Here is a 15284-nt window from a genome sequence, read left to right on the forward strand (position 1 = left end):
TTCAGCATTAGGTAAATCATCTGGGGAAAATGTACTTTAATCCCAGAACTACCTTACTGTTTTGACACTTTTCAGTCTGGTTACATTCTATCATTATTATCAGTGTTTGTTTATGCAGATGCTTTTTTGTAACCACCACCAAGAAATACCTTGAGGTCCCCGATTCATCAATAATCCACCTTTTAAAAACAGCAAAAAGCCAAATTCAACTCATAGAAATCTGCGCTTGATAATAATAGTTTATTTTTTATGGGTCTGGCCTTTAGGACCCCCTCTACTCGAGCATCTCTGGACTTCTTAACACTTTCTTTACTAAATGAGTCTCCCCTCCTCCAAACAGGTCCATCTTTTCATATGGGCTCAATGAGCAGTTGCCCAAGGTCCCAGGAAGTATAAGGGCCGTAGGCTTGTAGCCGAGGGTCTCCTTTTTCCAGAGGTACCAGATTTTTGAAAATCGGCCCTGAGGGAACCGGAGATATCTGACTTCAAAGCAGTGGACCCTATCTGAGCCTATTAATTGCTCTTCCCAGCCAGATATCTTGGGTTTCATCAAACTAAAGTTTTTGGGTATACTCCAAAAACTGGGACTCTCCCCTTTCGGTTGACACTGGCAGCTTGTCTCCACTGGGCCCAGAACCAAAGATATTAGCCCTCTAGCAGCTGGTCCCTGCTCCAGCTCCACATGCCTGGTATTAGGGTGGCCAATCCCGGGATCAGCGGGAACCTGGGATTTAGGCTAAAAATCAGGTGGGATTCAATCCCGGCATTGGAAGCTCCAATACTAGGGATTTTGGGATCAGATGGCCCATTGTTTTGTTTTTTTATGCCGGGCAGCGATGAACGTCCTCAGGAGGCTCAGACGCTGCCTGGTTCCCTCCTCCTGTTTTCCCCTGCTCAGTGTAACGTGAAGTCAGAGGTCACCTGCCGCATGGACCTCACAACAAAGAAAGTGACCCACCCGCCCTCCCAGGTATTATGATGAGTTATGTGTGCGGGGCAGGGGAGCTACAGAGTAAACAAACCAATCCCAGGATTGAGATTGAAAAAATGGGCCGGTATAGCCCCCCCTACCACCTGGTATGTAGTTTTATATTTTTATTGGTGGATTCCTCTGGCTCCTGAACCTTGATCCCCAAGTCCACAATACCTCCTGGAAGGTGGGAGTCTTTAGTTTTTTTTATCGCATTGAAAGCTAAGAAATCAATTTCTAGGAACTGGAGATATCAGCAATCAAGCAAGCTGCCCTCCCACTAGAAAATGTTGAATATTAAGCCTCACTATCAACCCCTCCCCCGCATATTAAACACCCCCTACCACCCTGTAAGTTATGTACCAGGACCCCTTCATTCAGCCTAATGCCCCCTTCTTCAGTTTAGTGTTCTTTCTCCCGCCTCATGTCCCACCACCTGTGCAGTAAAGGGGTTAGCACAAATTACTGCTCCAGGTCCTACATGCTGAGCGGAAGATAGAACACCCCCTACCGCCTGTGGGACATCAAAGTTGCCGCTGATAGCACCCCTACCGCTGGAGGATGTGTAGGTGCCCAGTGCATTACTTTGCCCAGGGGCCTACACTGCTGTTAAGATGGCCCTGCCTCCAAACAAATGTACTCAAGTGCATAGATGCCTGGTAGGAATGGATCATGCATGTGTTAAGTGCCCTCTTTCATATATTGACTCTGTGCAAATGCATTAGGAGGTGCATACCACCTCCTTCCTGCATTTGCGATGCAATCTCATATGGGATGAACATCGCAACCCTCAGCCGTGGCGTTAATCTACAATGGAAGGCCGAGAAAGCCTGAGCTTACTCAGGCTTGCCGTCACAGGGCTGCTTGCGAATCCAATGAAACTGCGAAGCCAAGGAAACAAGTGTCCCAGAAATGCCCCTATCCCTCCCCCCAAATGCTTCTGCCTGTCAAGCCGGCAGAGGGGTTCGCATTTCTGCAATGCGATCACAGGATCTGTTCTGCACATGCGTGCGCGGTTTCCTGACCTTCGGGAACCTGCGCTGGGGACCACATTAGTGATCCTTAGTGAATTAGGCTCTCTGTTAGTAAATCTTCAGTGCAGATGTATAATGTCTGGTGATCACTAAAAAAAAGTACCACTAAGAGGCTACATCATTGGACAGAGGGGCCCACTCCCTTTAGCTTACTGAAGCGAGGATGGAGCAGACATTCGCCATCTTTGGACATCCTAAAGAGTTCTTCAGTGCAGAGGTTGTCTGATGAACACACATTATTAGCAGAGAGCAGCTTGCCAGGGGGCACATCATCTTTCTAAGAGGGTACCCTTGAGTCTGTGGCTACCAAATTCCTGGGTTTTAAGTGATTGCAGTGTTTTGCCTGGAGATTGATTTAATAATGCCAAACGTGAAGCGTTCATATACCTCAGTCCTCTCCTGGATGTCAGCAACAACAGCTTTGACGGGTGGTGTGTGTGTGTAGAACGTTAGGTATCCCAGCAGTGCTTACGACAAGTCCCACTCATCTTTTGCTGTCAAGTAGTTACACATTTTTTGTACTGTCCAAAGTCAAACCAACCATAACCCGAAATAAGCTCCCAAATTCATGCAAATAAAACACAAAGACCCAACACAAGTACATAAATGAGTTGTATTTTGACAAAATTGTAAAACAGACACAGAGGTGACATTACAAGAACATAAAAGAAAAAGTTATGTACAGGAAGTGACATCTTTGAAACGCCAGTGACACATAAGCCCAGGTGTGGACACAGCCACAGGTGTGATACATATATATGCGCCGTACCTTGTTGCCCTTTCTCGCTGTAGGCACAGGTCACCCACTTCACATATTTTACTCAGTGCTGCAATAAGCTAATTGCACTCACAACTCTTGTCCGGTGTGTGTTTCAGCACTCTCCGGCAATTCAGGGACTACAACGCTGGCAATTAAGAGTTTAAAACATCTGGGCCAACCAAATCTTTGAAAACAACCCACCTGCTGTAATTACCAACCTGCCTTTAGGTCAGAGCAGCTCGGGCTGATGTTACTGCACAGTAGTGAGATCTAGGAATCGGCTAATTATTTCTCAACAGTCAGTACAGAGCCGCCTGAGTATAACGGGGCTGTTTCATTGAACAAGGGAAATAAAAATTAATAACTTTTTCTCTATAAGCATCTATCTTTATAAATAAATATGAATCTTCTTATTGCAAACACCGGTTCCTTTTAATGAACTGCGTTACCACTTAATAACGAAGGTAGAGGAACATTTGGGGACTTGGAAAATTTAACATCTTCACTGCCAGTTACAAGTAAAAGCTCTCTCCTCCGTAAGCCTGATTTGCTGCCAAAACACCTAAGTGTAGCCCAGCAGGAATCACGTGTTTCTAGAGACCTTCCACCTAGTACTTGACTGTCAACAAATGCATATTTTTGCAAGTGACTATTCAATAGAAATGGCGACAGACGTCATACTATCCAATTTTTTTAGTCCAAAAACAAAAAAGGAGAAAACATCACAATAGGTAGGCCCTATAATTGTCAAGTAATTGATTTAAAAATAACATATAAAAGTTTATGTGCTTTAACCGTGTACGATCACACTACTTGATGCGCACGTTTTTTTTTTGGTTATACTGGAAGATGGATTAACCAGGTTGCCGTGCTCTGGTGTAGGACTGTAAAGTGCAAAAACCATTGTAATTTCAGTACTGTCATTTATCAGAGGTAATGCTAGGTTAAGGAAAAAAAACAAAAAACCTTTAACAAATGGGAAGGACCAACCTTCTATCACCAGGGAAATTCATACACTTGATATTATCAGATAAACCGTAAGTCTCAGTGAAATGATCTGGAAGTAAAATTCTAGGTCCTGCAGTATGGGTAAAAAAAAACAACAAAACGGACGCTGGATTGTTCTGCTTTTATCATTTCAATGAAACAAAAACAGTAAAATGACAAAACGTGTAGGCTCAACTCCTGACAAGACACCAGGGCGGAGGCCATTTCTCTGTGTGTGTAAGGCACCGGCCTAGAGTATAGGTAGTCACTGAAAAGGCACTGATTAAAGACACTGGCAAACAATGATGGCAATACACGCCCAAATGCCACCCGTGATCATCCGCTATCCTTCTCAGTAACCACTGGGTAACCAGCCAGGCAGATACACCCCCTCTGACACTGAGAGGCGAAGATACAATGGCGCCTGGCCTTGGACCTCTTGCTGCTAATTGCAAAGCATGCAGCCCTACAGCTCAGCGGCCAATCCCGGTCGCCACTGCATTTAGAGGCACTTTAACCTCTTCAGTGCCAGGGAGAAACCTTTTAGTGAAGGCAGCTGTGTGTGCACGTTTAAATCTGACATTTGTATATTTACATGTAGGTATAAAATTGCATATCCTTGCAAAGGAAAAAATAAAAACAGCGAACTGTAAATTTATACTGAAAATTTTAAATTTACTGTAAACGTCTAAAAGGAAGGGTGGGAGACGCTCAGTCGGCATTCGTATAGTCTACTCATGGAGATAACAGAGGTGGGAGGCACAGCTGGATCTGTGAATCATCGGCTGGGGCAAAGGATCCTAATGTGCAGAGTAACAAGACTTCAACACCACACTCCCTAGAAGCCCCGTGCCTGGGATTCCATCACCAACATATCTGTAACCTACAAGGTTTTAAGCTGTGATTTTGCTTATGGCTAACAAAATTAAGGGGGTTGGGCAAAGTATCGCTCACAAGCTATAGACTGTGGGCCATTTCATTCTGGATTTTTGTTTTTTTTAATAAAAGAATGGAACGGAAAAAGAAAAACAGAATTGCACTTAAGTTGTTAAAAACAGATGAACAATACAGTCTTCATCTAGCAGTTTGTTTTATATTTAGAAGATGTATTCACTGCACCACTGTTTAGATAATGTGCCAGCATAATACCAGCCAAAAGGAACCCTTTGAGACTGGTAACTGGAAGAGGACATGACGGTCTCAGCAGACCAGTCCATGGATTTATCTGTGAACTGAAAACATGATGGAATGATACAAGATTCTCTTGTGTGTGCTAAATGTGTTGTCATTTTATGTAACAGCTTGGAATGTTTTGGGACATGAGAACACCTCAAGGGGGACTCGTTATGATGTGTGCATTGGGGGGGAGGGGTTTGAAAATAAGTCACTAATTTTCAAGGGTTTTATAAAAGATGAGGCAGTAGTGATGAGGATGTAGCAGTGTTAGACAAAGACATTATTTTTGCTTACAATACTGCTTGTATTAATGTCCTGTATGGTCTCCACGACACTTTAAAGCACTCTGCCAATTAAGGGTTTAAGATAAATCAGTAGACCATTAAGGTCCGTGTCAGATATTACCGCAGTCTCTACGGAAAGAGGAGAGGTGAGGGCGTTCTTAAAAGATGTGCATGTATGGCCACTTTTTAAATGCCATGTGGCATGTTGTGAGCCTAAATACCACCAATCAAAACCTCAGATTCAAAGTGCTTCTTCCCAGGCATCAGTACTAAAGCCACCATAAATGGACCCTGCATTCCAGCATCTTGAGAGAGTAAGAGGTTGAGGCCCTGTTGTCCTCCGCTCTTAATTTGGACTTAAAGCCCTGAATCTCAGATGCTACCTCTGCACTACATCACTGATCTCTTTCACAGAAGAGAGCAGCCTGCTAAAGTCCTGAGGCGTGGCAGGTCCACCACCTGTGGAGGCAGCGGTGGGGCAGATTTGTAGATCCCGAAGACTGTTCTCCAGCTTGCTCATTGCTTCTCTGAAAGCAAATTTGTTCCTCATTTGTTGAATGGAGTCCACATAACTGGTGCAAAAAGCGTGCAGGTTTTTAGCAGCCTCGAGCACCGCACTGTGGCTGGCCATTTGTTCCGAATTGCGGCTGATAGCAGCCCGCAGGCATTCTGTGCTCTCCAATACAGTATCCTTTGTGACTGCTCCACTGAGGAACTTTTCTGGGGGTTGGCGGGTTTTGCGCAGGGAAACTCTTGTGGAGAGGAGGGGAATAAAAGCGGTGGACGACGAGGAAGACGGAGCTGACTGTTGAGGCCTATCCACACCTCCTCCAGCCATTGCCTGCACCCCAGGCCGCTTCTCTGTGGATTGGGGCTTGACGTTGGACAGTAGCACTGATTTCTTGCCGCTGTCTATCACAGATGGGTTTGTTCTTGAGTGGTCCTCGCTCTGGTTTGTCGGTTTCTGCTTTGGCTCATTTATGCTAGGATCATGATTTTGAGAGGAAAGTTTTGTAGATTTTCCTAAGGTGCAGGAGCTGGTGGAAGATGAAGAGGTTGGAGTGGAAAGTGGAAGAGGTGGGCTCGGTTTGACCTTTAATGCTTTCATTTTGTCCTTGGTAGCTGTTTCTGACAGTTTAGCCCTTCTGAGCCGGAGATCTGCTTCGGCTTTCCCAGAACCTGAGGTTTGCTTGGCAGAGAAAGCAGACTCAGAGCCACATCTGGTGCTCCCCATATCCTCTTTCTGTATGGGAGAGGATGAAGGAGGGCCTCCGGCTTTCCTGTGCAGCAATTTTGGCGTCAAACTTGGTGAGCTGGATACTGGACTTGGGTCTGGGTCTTTAAACACTTCATCTGTTGGCTCCTCACTTTTTTTGGGTAGACGAGGTGGTGGTGTGACAGCCCCCCTGGGACATGAGTCTGTTTTGCTTTCGTTGCCTCTCTTTCGTGGCAGAGCTGGTATTTCTGCTTTTTGCCCAGAGCTAGCCATGTCCAACATATACCGCGTGGACGGCATTTCCCTGGGGAGGGTGACTGACTTCCATTCCATGTCTTTGGACCCATGAGGCATGCAGGAAGCAGAAGACGACCTCTGGAAACGTTTTCCTGTGTGGCTATTACCCACGTCCTCCCCTTGCGGTGCTTGGCGGCCTGCATTCGCACTGGATTTCTTCCAGTGTGGGGTTAGAAAGCCAATACTTCCTTGCACTGAGCCGTTGGTCATAGCAGCACCATTATTTGGGAATTTTATGGAATCAATATTGCCGCCATCATCTCTATGCTCTCCTTCCATGCACCTTTGTTCGATTTCACGAAACGAGCTGCTGCGTTTGGGTGGCGTGGGGGCAACTTTCTTTTTCCTCTTGATCAGAGTGCTAAACAGATTGGCTTTTTTGTTGTTGGGCAGCAGGCGTTCATCCTCTGGGAGTCCACCATCTGCAGTCCCTAGCCGCTCCTTGCGAGGGAGGAGGGGAGACACTGCTGGCTCAAGTTCCAAAACATCTGCAAAAAACAGAAAACCAGAATTCTATAAAAGGAATGCAGTAACGCGAAGCCTTGCACTGTGACAGAAGAGTTGTCTTTAGAACCATATGAACAGATCTTCATAGTGATTGTAGAATACATACCTAGGTCCCCCGCTCCTCTCCCCTGTATAGGATCTGCATTATCATCCTTGCTTTCAGCCACTTTTCGTGTAAACCTGCTTTTTGTAGGCAGCTGAGGGGCTTGCAATGGATTGCTCATGATAACCCTGAGGCCTTTCTTTCCCAGTTCTTTCTCCACCTCTGAAATACAGAATATTACAAAGCCATAAATACAATGTGTATACTGATATCAGGTCATTTTAATTTTCCACCTAAGATAACCAGGTTTCAGTGGTGATCACTCACCTGTAAAACTTTGAGCTGGAGACTCAGTATGAGTGAATTTGTGATACAATTAAAAAAAAAAAAAGGTCCTATTTCTGGAAAAATAACAAAAACCTACATAGCTTATGATCCACAGCAATTAATTTATTTTCAAAAGCTGTGATGCATGGAGTGACTCTGTGAACACAAATTGGCCAAGTAATGATCAGTGTTTGGCCCTGAAATTATTATTTTGCATGATCTCATTTAAAAGTACAGATTACTGGAGACGATAGGGGACTGGGCTTTATTATTTGGGAGAGGATCCTCATGGTCTGATCGGTTCCGGGCACAGCCTAAAGTGCACCTTTCTCAGATCAGTAATGAGAGGTATGTTATCAAACCATCTAAATAGGACAGGTGTAGAAGTTTACCATACCAACCAATCAGATTCTACCTAACATTTTATAGAACGTGCTAGATAAATGATAGCTAGAATGTGATTGGTAGCTATAGGCAACATATCCACTCCTTTACAAGGTTTGATCTCTTCCCCCTCAGCCTAATATGTAAATAGATGTATATGGTGAATTCTGAAAGATGTTTTTCAGTGCTGGACCAGTAGCACGGTTGGACGATGAAGGTATAGTAGGGGAAATATAGTCATTGTCTGCCCACATCTACCAGCCAGCATGCATGGCATCAATTGGTCCCCCTGTGAGGCAGATTGGCAGTCTTTTTATGCCCACGCAACTGGCCATTTGCAGCCAATGAGGACTGAAACCACCAAATAGATCACCCAGAGGGTATGAACACCTTTAGATATTTTACGATTCACTAAAATATTTTAAGTACTGTAGATTGACAATTTAGCAAAGCAAGCAGGAGTCTAGCTTTTGTAATGTGCCTGTTGTGAAAATACCAGATATTATTTCATCCATGCAGAATAAAACTAACACAGTCATTTAATTCTCAGTGCAATCAATCAAAAATTACATTACAAAAGTACGTTTGTAAGCTAAAAAAGTAAAAAAGGCCTTTGGTCTGCACCACGGACGATGCTAAAAAGCTGCCTTTCATTGTATTTCAGTCCCTGACTATAACAATTACCAGCGCAAAGATAGTGTATGCATTACCCGCAGCAGAAATCTGCACAAACCAGTAAAAATTATCATTTTGCAAAAAAACACACTTTGTAAGAAATAAAGTTTTTATACAACTAGGCCAATTTTTTTTATTTTTGTAAGTCATTTAACACAAAACATACTGATCCAAAGATCGTAGTGATATGAAATGCAAATTGTTGATGTCTACAAACCCCCCTTCTTTTTTTTTTTTTAAGCAGCATTGATGGTGCATCATCTACACGATACGTGGCCACTTGTGACTATAATGGCTAAACGGTCTGAAATACTGTGTCCATTGACCACTTAAGACTTACTTTTAAAAGTTAACCTTAAATGTATTTTTCCCTTTTACGCAATTAGAGAAGTTTAACTAGCTGCTCATTGGTTAAAAAAAACTGTTTACAAGGCTGATAATAGAACAACAGACTCCAATGCAAGTCAACAGACAGAGGGGAAAGCATAGAAGGACGGCTAAGGAGACTGTGGAGGGAAATCAACAGTCAGTTCTTGTGATTATGGATGATTTCCAAGCAAACTGGGAAAACCAAAAAGTTGATGCTTCTACTTGTATAACAATAAGCATTTATATGGCCCAGAGTGGGTGCTATCATCATGTAGCGTTAGGGACCACCAGTATCAGTGAAGCCTTGAAACGGCCTGGTGGCTTAACCATATCTTTGCAAATATATGTAAATAAGATCTTTTGATTTTTCTATTATCATGTAGTGCTGAAGTCTTGTTGCCGATACTTTTTGGTATGCTGGGGAAACAGTTTTTTGTTTGTTTAGAATAGCCCCACCCTTTCATGCACCTGAAACATTTTACTAGATTGATTGAGCAGCTACTATTTTATATTGCTTCTACTGAAATTTCAGGAACGGCCAAGAATTTTTGTTTGGATGAACATACGTCATCTTCTGCAATTGCTTTATTAAGGATCTTCAACAACAGTATGGTAAATCCCCTTAAGGGTTTACATAATCTTCTAACGCTGCCAGCTTGGAAAAGTTCAGGCAATCCCACAGCTCCACTCCTGTACACCAGTTCAATACTCCTTTACTGGTGACAAGGGTCCTCAGCAACTAACAAAGCGTGAAAGAGAGTGGTTCTTACCGTCTGAGATACTCGACTCCTGGAACATTGTTTCAAATGCTTGATGGATTTCAGCAAAGGATGGTCTGTCTAGAGGATTCCATTGCCAGCCTAAGAGGAAAAACAAAGACATAGGACTGATTTGTTGCATTAAACCAATAGTAATACCTTACATTCTTCTACTTTTCCCTAGTTAACCAATGACATAACACTTATTCCAGTCTAGTAAACCGCACAACATTTATCTTCTACACTGTACCCAGTGCTGCAAACTGCTCTCCACTATCACACTTAGTCCAATGCTGTAACCCAGCCTTTTCCTGCATCTGCTCTAAAACGCTCCTGATCTAAAACACTCCTGATCTGTAAATCTCCCTACGCTCATGATTTTCGCTCACTACTACAGTCATGTCACTACTGCAATCCTCACACTACTACAGTCTCCCACTGCCGCAATCCTCACACTACAGTCTCCCACTGCCGCAATCCTCACACTACAGTCTCCCACTGCCGCAATCCTCACACTACAGTCTCCCACTGCCGCAATCCTCACACTACAGTCTCCCACTGCCGCAATCCTCACACTACAGTCTCCCACTGCCGCAATCCTCACACTACAGTCTCCCACTGCCGCAATCCTCACACTACAGTCATCCCACTGCCGCAATCCTCACACTACTACAGTCTCCCACTGCCGCAATCCTCACACTACTACAGTCTCCCACTACCGCAATCCTCACACTACTACAGTCTCCCACTGCCGCAATCCTCACACTACTACAGTCTCCCACTGCCGCAATCCTCACACTACAGTCTCCCACTGCCGCAATCCTCACACTAGTCTCCCACTGCCGCAATCCTCACACTACAGTCTCCCACTGCTGCAATCCTCACACTAGTCTCCCACTGCCGCAATCCTCACACTACAGTCTCCCACTGCCGCAATCCTCACACTACAGTCTCCCACTGCCGCAATCCTCACACTACAGTCTCCCACTGCCGCAATCCTCACACTACAGTCTCCCACTGCCGCAATCCTCACACTACAGTCTCCCACTGCCGCAATCCTCACACTACAGTCTCCCACTGCCGCAATCCTCACACTACAGTCTCCCACTGCCGCAATCCTCACACTACAGTCTCCCACTGCCGCAATCCTCACACTACTACAGTCTCCCACTACCGCAATCCTCACACTACTACAGTCTCCCACTGCCGCAATCCTCACACTACTACAGTCTCCCACTGCCGCAATCCTCACACTACTACAGTCTCCCACTGCCGCAATCCTCACACTACTACAGTCTCCCACTGCCGCAATCCTCATACTACAGTCTCCCACTGCCGCAATCCTCACACTACAGTCTCCCACTGCCGCAATCCTCACACTACTACAGTCTCCCACTGCCGCAATCCTCACACTAGTCTCCCACTGCCGCAATCCTCACACTACAGTTCTCCCACTGCCGCAATCCTCACACTACAGTCTCCCACTGCCGCAATCCTCACACTACTACAGTCATCCCACTGCCGCAATCCTCACACTACTACAGTCATCCCACTGCCGCAATTCTCACACTACTCATCCCACTGCCGCAATCCTCACACTACAGTCTCCCACTGCTGCAATCCTCACACTACAGTCTCCCACTGCCGCAATCCAGCCAGCCCACTGCCATAATCCTCACACTAGCCAGCCCACTGCCACAATCCTCACACTACAGTCTCCCACTGCCGCAATCCTCACACTAGGCTCCAACTGCAGCAATCCTCACACTAGTCTCCCACTGCCGCAATTCTCACACTACTACAGTCATCCCACTGCCGCAATTCTCACACTACTACAGTCATCCCACTGCCGCAATCCTCACACTACTACAGTCATCCCACTGCCGCAATCCTCACACTACAGTCTCCCACTGCCGCAATCCTCACACTAGTCTCCCACTGCCGCAATCCTCACACTAGTCTCCCACTGCCGCAATCCTCACACTACAGTCTCCCACTGCCGCAATCCAGCCAGCCCACTGCCACAATCCTCACACTAGCCAGCCCACTGCCACAATCCTCACACTACAGTCTCCCACTGCCGCAATCCTCACACTAGGCTCCAACTGCAGCAATCCTCACACTAGTCTCCCACTACAGCAATTCTCACACTACTACAGTCATCCCACTGCCGCAATCCTCACACTACTACAGTCATCCCACTGCCGCAATCCTCACACTACTACAGTCATCCCACTGCCGCAATCCTCACACTACAGTCATCCCACTGCCGCAATCCTCACACTACTACAGTCATCCCACTGCCGCAATCCTCACACTACTACAGTCATCCCACTGCCGCAATCCTCACACTACTACAGTCATCCCACTGCCGCAATCCTCACACTACAGTCTCCCACTGCCGCAATCCTCACACTAGTCTCCCACTGCCGCAATCCTCACACTAGTCTCCCACTGCCGCAATCCTCACACTACAGTCTCCCACTGCCGCAATCCAGCCAGCCCACTGCCACAATCCTCACACTAGCCAGCCCACTGCCACAATCCTCACACTACAGTCTCCCACTGCAGCAATCCTCACACTAGTCTCCCACTGCAGCAAACCTCACATTAGTCAGCCCACTGCCACAATCCTCACACTAGTCTCCCACTGCAGCAATCCTCACACTAGTCTCCCACTGCAGCAATCCTCACATTAGTCAGCCCACTGCCACAATCCTCACACTAGGCTCCAACTGCAGCAATCCTCACACTACAGTCTCCCACTGCAGCAATCCTCACACTACAGTCTCCCACTGCAGCAATCCTCACACTAGTCTCCCACTGCAGCAATCCTCACACTAGTCTCCCACTGCAGCAAACCTCACATTAGTCAGCCCACTGCCACAATCCTCACACTAGTCTCCCACTGCAGCAATCCTCACACTAGTCTCCCACTGCAGCAATCCTCACATTAGTCAGCCCACTGCCACAATCCTCACACTAGGCTCCAACTGCAGCAATCCTCACACTAGTCTCCCACTGCAGCAATCCTCACACTAGTCTCCCACTGCAGCAAACCTCACATTAGTCAGCCCACTGCCACAATCCTCACACTAGTCTCCCACTGCAGCAATCCTCACACTAGTCAGCCCACTGCAGCAATCCTCACACTAGTCAGACCCACTGCCGCAATCCTCACACTACAGTTATCCCACTGCTGCAGTCCTAACACTACAGTTATCCCACTGCTGCAGTCCTCACACTAGTCAGCCCACTGCCTCACACTACTGCAGACTGACCACTGCTCCAACCCCTTTACTACAGACAGCCCAGTGCTGTAATCCTCCCTTTTCTTCAATTGTCCCAGTGCCATAATTCTCACACTCTCACTATCGTCCCTGTCCCACAGTCATCCCTTTGTGTCGCAGTCCCCTTTTCTTCTAAAATTGGCTCAGTATAACAATTGGTTCTCTTCTACAACTGGACCAGTGCCACAATCCTCACTTGAGACCTAAGGCTGACACAGTGCTTCAATCTAATAAGTCTTCCATACTTAGACCAGTACTCCCCACAAATCCCATTACCAGGCACAATGAAACGTACATGCTCTCATGAGTTCATAAACTTTTTCTGGACAACCTTCTGGACGCTCCATACGATAATCCTTTTCTAGCAGCTCGTACACCTGAGAAAGATCGATGCCTGGGTATGGAGACAACCCATAGGTGGCAATTTCCCATAGTAAAACACCAAAGGCTGTAAAGTAGAAAATCTGTTGATCAGTAAAGGAACCCGAAAATCAAGGACACATGGAATAACATACAAATTGCACTACAATACAGAAGAAACATTGAAAGGGGATTCAGGAGGACTGTTAAATTGTTACGTATATACTCAGTATGACCATTGCGTGCAACTCCAATATTGTTGCTGTATTCATACCATTACATAACTATGGGTACTGAAAAACATTCTATTTGTCTGACTCTGTTGTCTGAAGCAAACTGAACAGACAGATCAAGGGAAAGCGATTCCTAAGTACAAGGATATGGAATTTTGGATACAAAAAATTAAATAAAAGAGAAACATATATGGTTCTTATTGCTATGCGAGTTCAGCTTTAATTGTTCTATTACAAAGCACGGTAAAGACTACCAAAGACTAATGCGTTCAGGTCAGACAGGCCGGCATAGCGGATGCAGCTATATTTGTCTTTGATTAAGAAACAAAAAAGAAGACACCTCTCAATAAGATTTACTTACCCCAAACATCTGATTTTATGGAGAACTTGTTATAAGCCAAGCTTTCTGGGGCAGTCCACTTAATAGGGAATTTGGCACCGGCATGGGCAGTATATGTGTCCCCTGTCATCAACCGACTCAGACCAAAATCGGCTACTTTCACCAAGTGGTTTTCCCCAACGAGGCAGTTTCTGGCTGCAAGGTCCCTAAGGATAGTAGGAGAGGAACCGGATTCTGAATAGGTTGTCTTTATTAGGCACAAAAATAAACAACCCATAAACCATTTCAACAAAATGTGTATTTTTATGTTAAAAATGTCAACCTTTTATGTATCTGAATGACACAAATCTAAAAGTTAATTTAAACGTGAACACTGTATATAGGAGTATAAAGGTTTTTTTTCATTTAGATGTCTTCAACAGGCTTGCAGAGTATACACTTCTATCATGTAAGATCTGTCCCTGGCCATCTAGACCAATAGCTGTGTACACAAAGTGATTTACAGTAATACTAACCTAAACCAACAAAGCTGCATAGTAAAACGCAAAAGAATGAGTAATGTATTTGACATTTGAAATTATTTTGTGGAAATATTCTTATTATACTAATTATACAATATCTGTATAAGTGGTGAGCTGCTGTGATCACTCCTAACAAATTATTCTGCAAATACTAATTGCTTGGATGCCCCGATGCTGCAAATACAGATGTGTCCTCATACATCTTTGCTGCAGTCACGCCAAACAGTCCCTCTTGGCACACACACCAGGGCGCGTGAGAATCTCCTAGCATCAGGGTGTTTTTTGCCAAAAATGCATCTTAGTGCTAATTAATTTGATATATGACTGTATATATGTGTGCGACTGAGTCTCTGCATATGTACACAAAGAAACAATGTAGCAGACGCAGCTTTTTTCCAATATTAGTGCATGTGAAGATGGTGGCATCTCGGATGTACTCAATGCTGCATATTGTAATGGGAGAAGCTGTGTGGATAAGGGGTGACCCTTGCCGAGTACTGGGCTAAGTACGCACGCTGTAGGTAATGGTGTACGAGCTTTGATGTTACCCAGGGCCAGAGCCGGATTAAGGGAGGAGCAAAAGGGACGGCCATCCTGGGGCCCCCAAGCACTCCGTTTTGAATGAGAGGAGGCTTCTGCCGGTGGCTCAGCTTTTTAGTAACAGCAGCTGCTGAGGAGGTCACAGGGAATTCCCACAAGACAGTGACTGTGATCCGCCGGCATGTGCTGCTGAGGCACGCTGTCCATGCTGCT

At 45.4% G+C, this 15284-nt stretch overlaps 1 protein-coding gene across 6 annotated transcripts in view; it reads right to left on the reverse strand.

Moving 5' to 3' along the window:
- Positions 1 to 2603: 2603 nt before the first annotated feature.
- Positions 2604 to 15284, reverse strand: part of ABL1 (ABL proto-oncogene 1, non-receptor tyrosine kinase) — a 311197-nt gene continuing 298516 nt past the window's right edge. For all 6 annotated transcript variants that reach the window (XM_063936710.1, XM_063936709.1, XM_063936706.1 and 3 more), the window contains 5 exons: positions 14032 to 14216; positions 13373 to 13525; positions 9800 to 9889; positions 7338 to 7496; positions 2604 to 7212 (listed from right to left, as the gene is read on the reverse strand). In XM_063936710.1, coding sequence (XP_063792780.1) covers positions 5591 to 7212; positions 7338 to 7496; positions 9800 to 9889; positions 13373 to 13525; positions 14032 to 14216 — 2209 coding nt within the window. In that variant the 3' untranslated portion in view covers positions 2604 to 5590. The remainder of the gene's footprint in view (positions 7213 to 7337; positions 7497 to 9799; positions 9890 to 13372; positions 13526 to 14031; positions 14217 to 15284) is intronic.

Source organism: Pseudophryne corroboree, chromosome 8 (genome assembly GCF_028390025.1).
Source record: "Pseudophryne corroboree isolate aPseCor3 chromosome 8, aPseCor3.hap2, whole genome shotgun sequence".
Lineage (NCBI taxonomy): Eukaryota > Metazoa > Chordata > Amphibia > Anura > Myobatrachidae > Pseudophryne > Pseudophryne corroboree.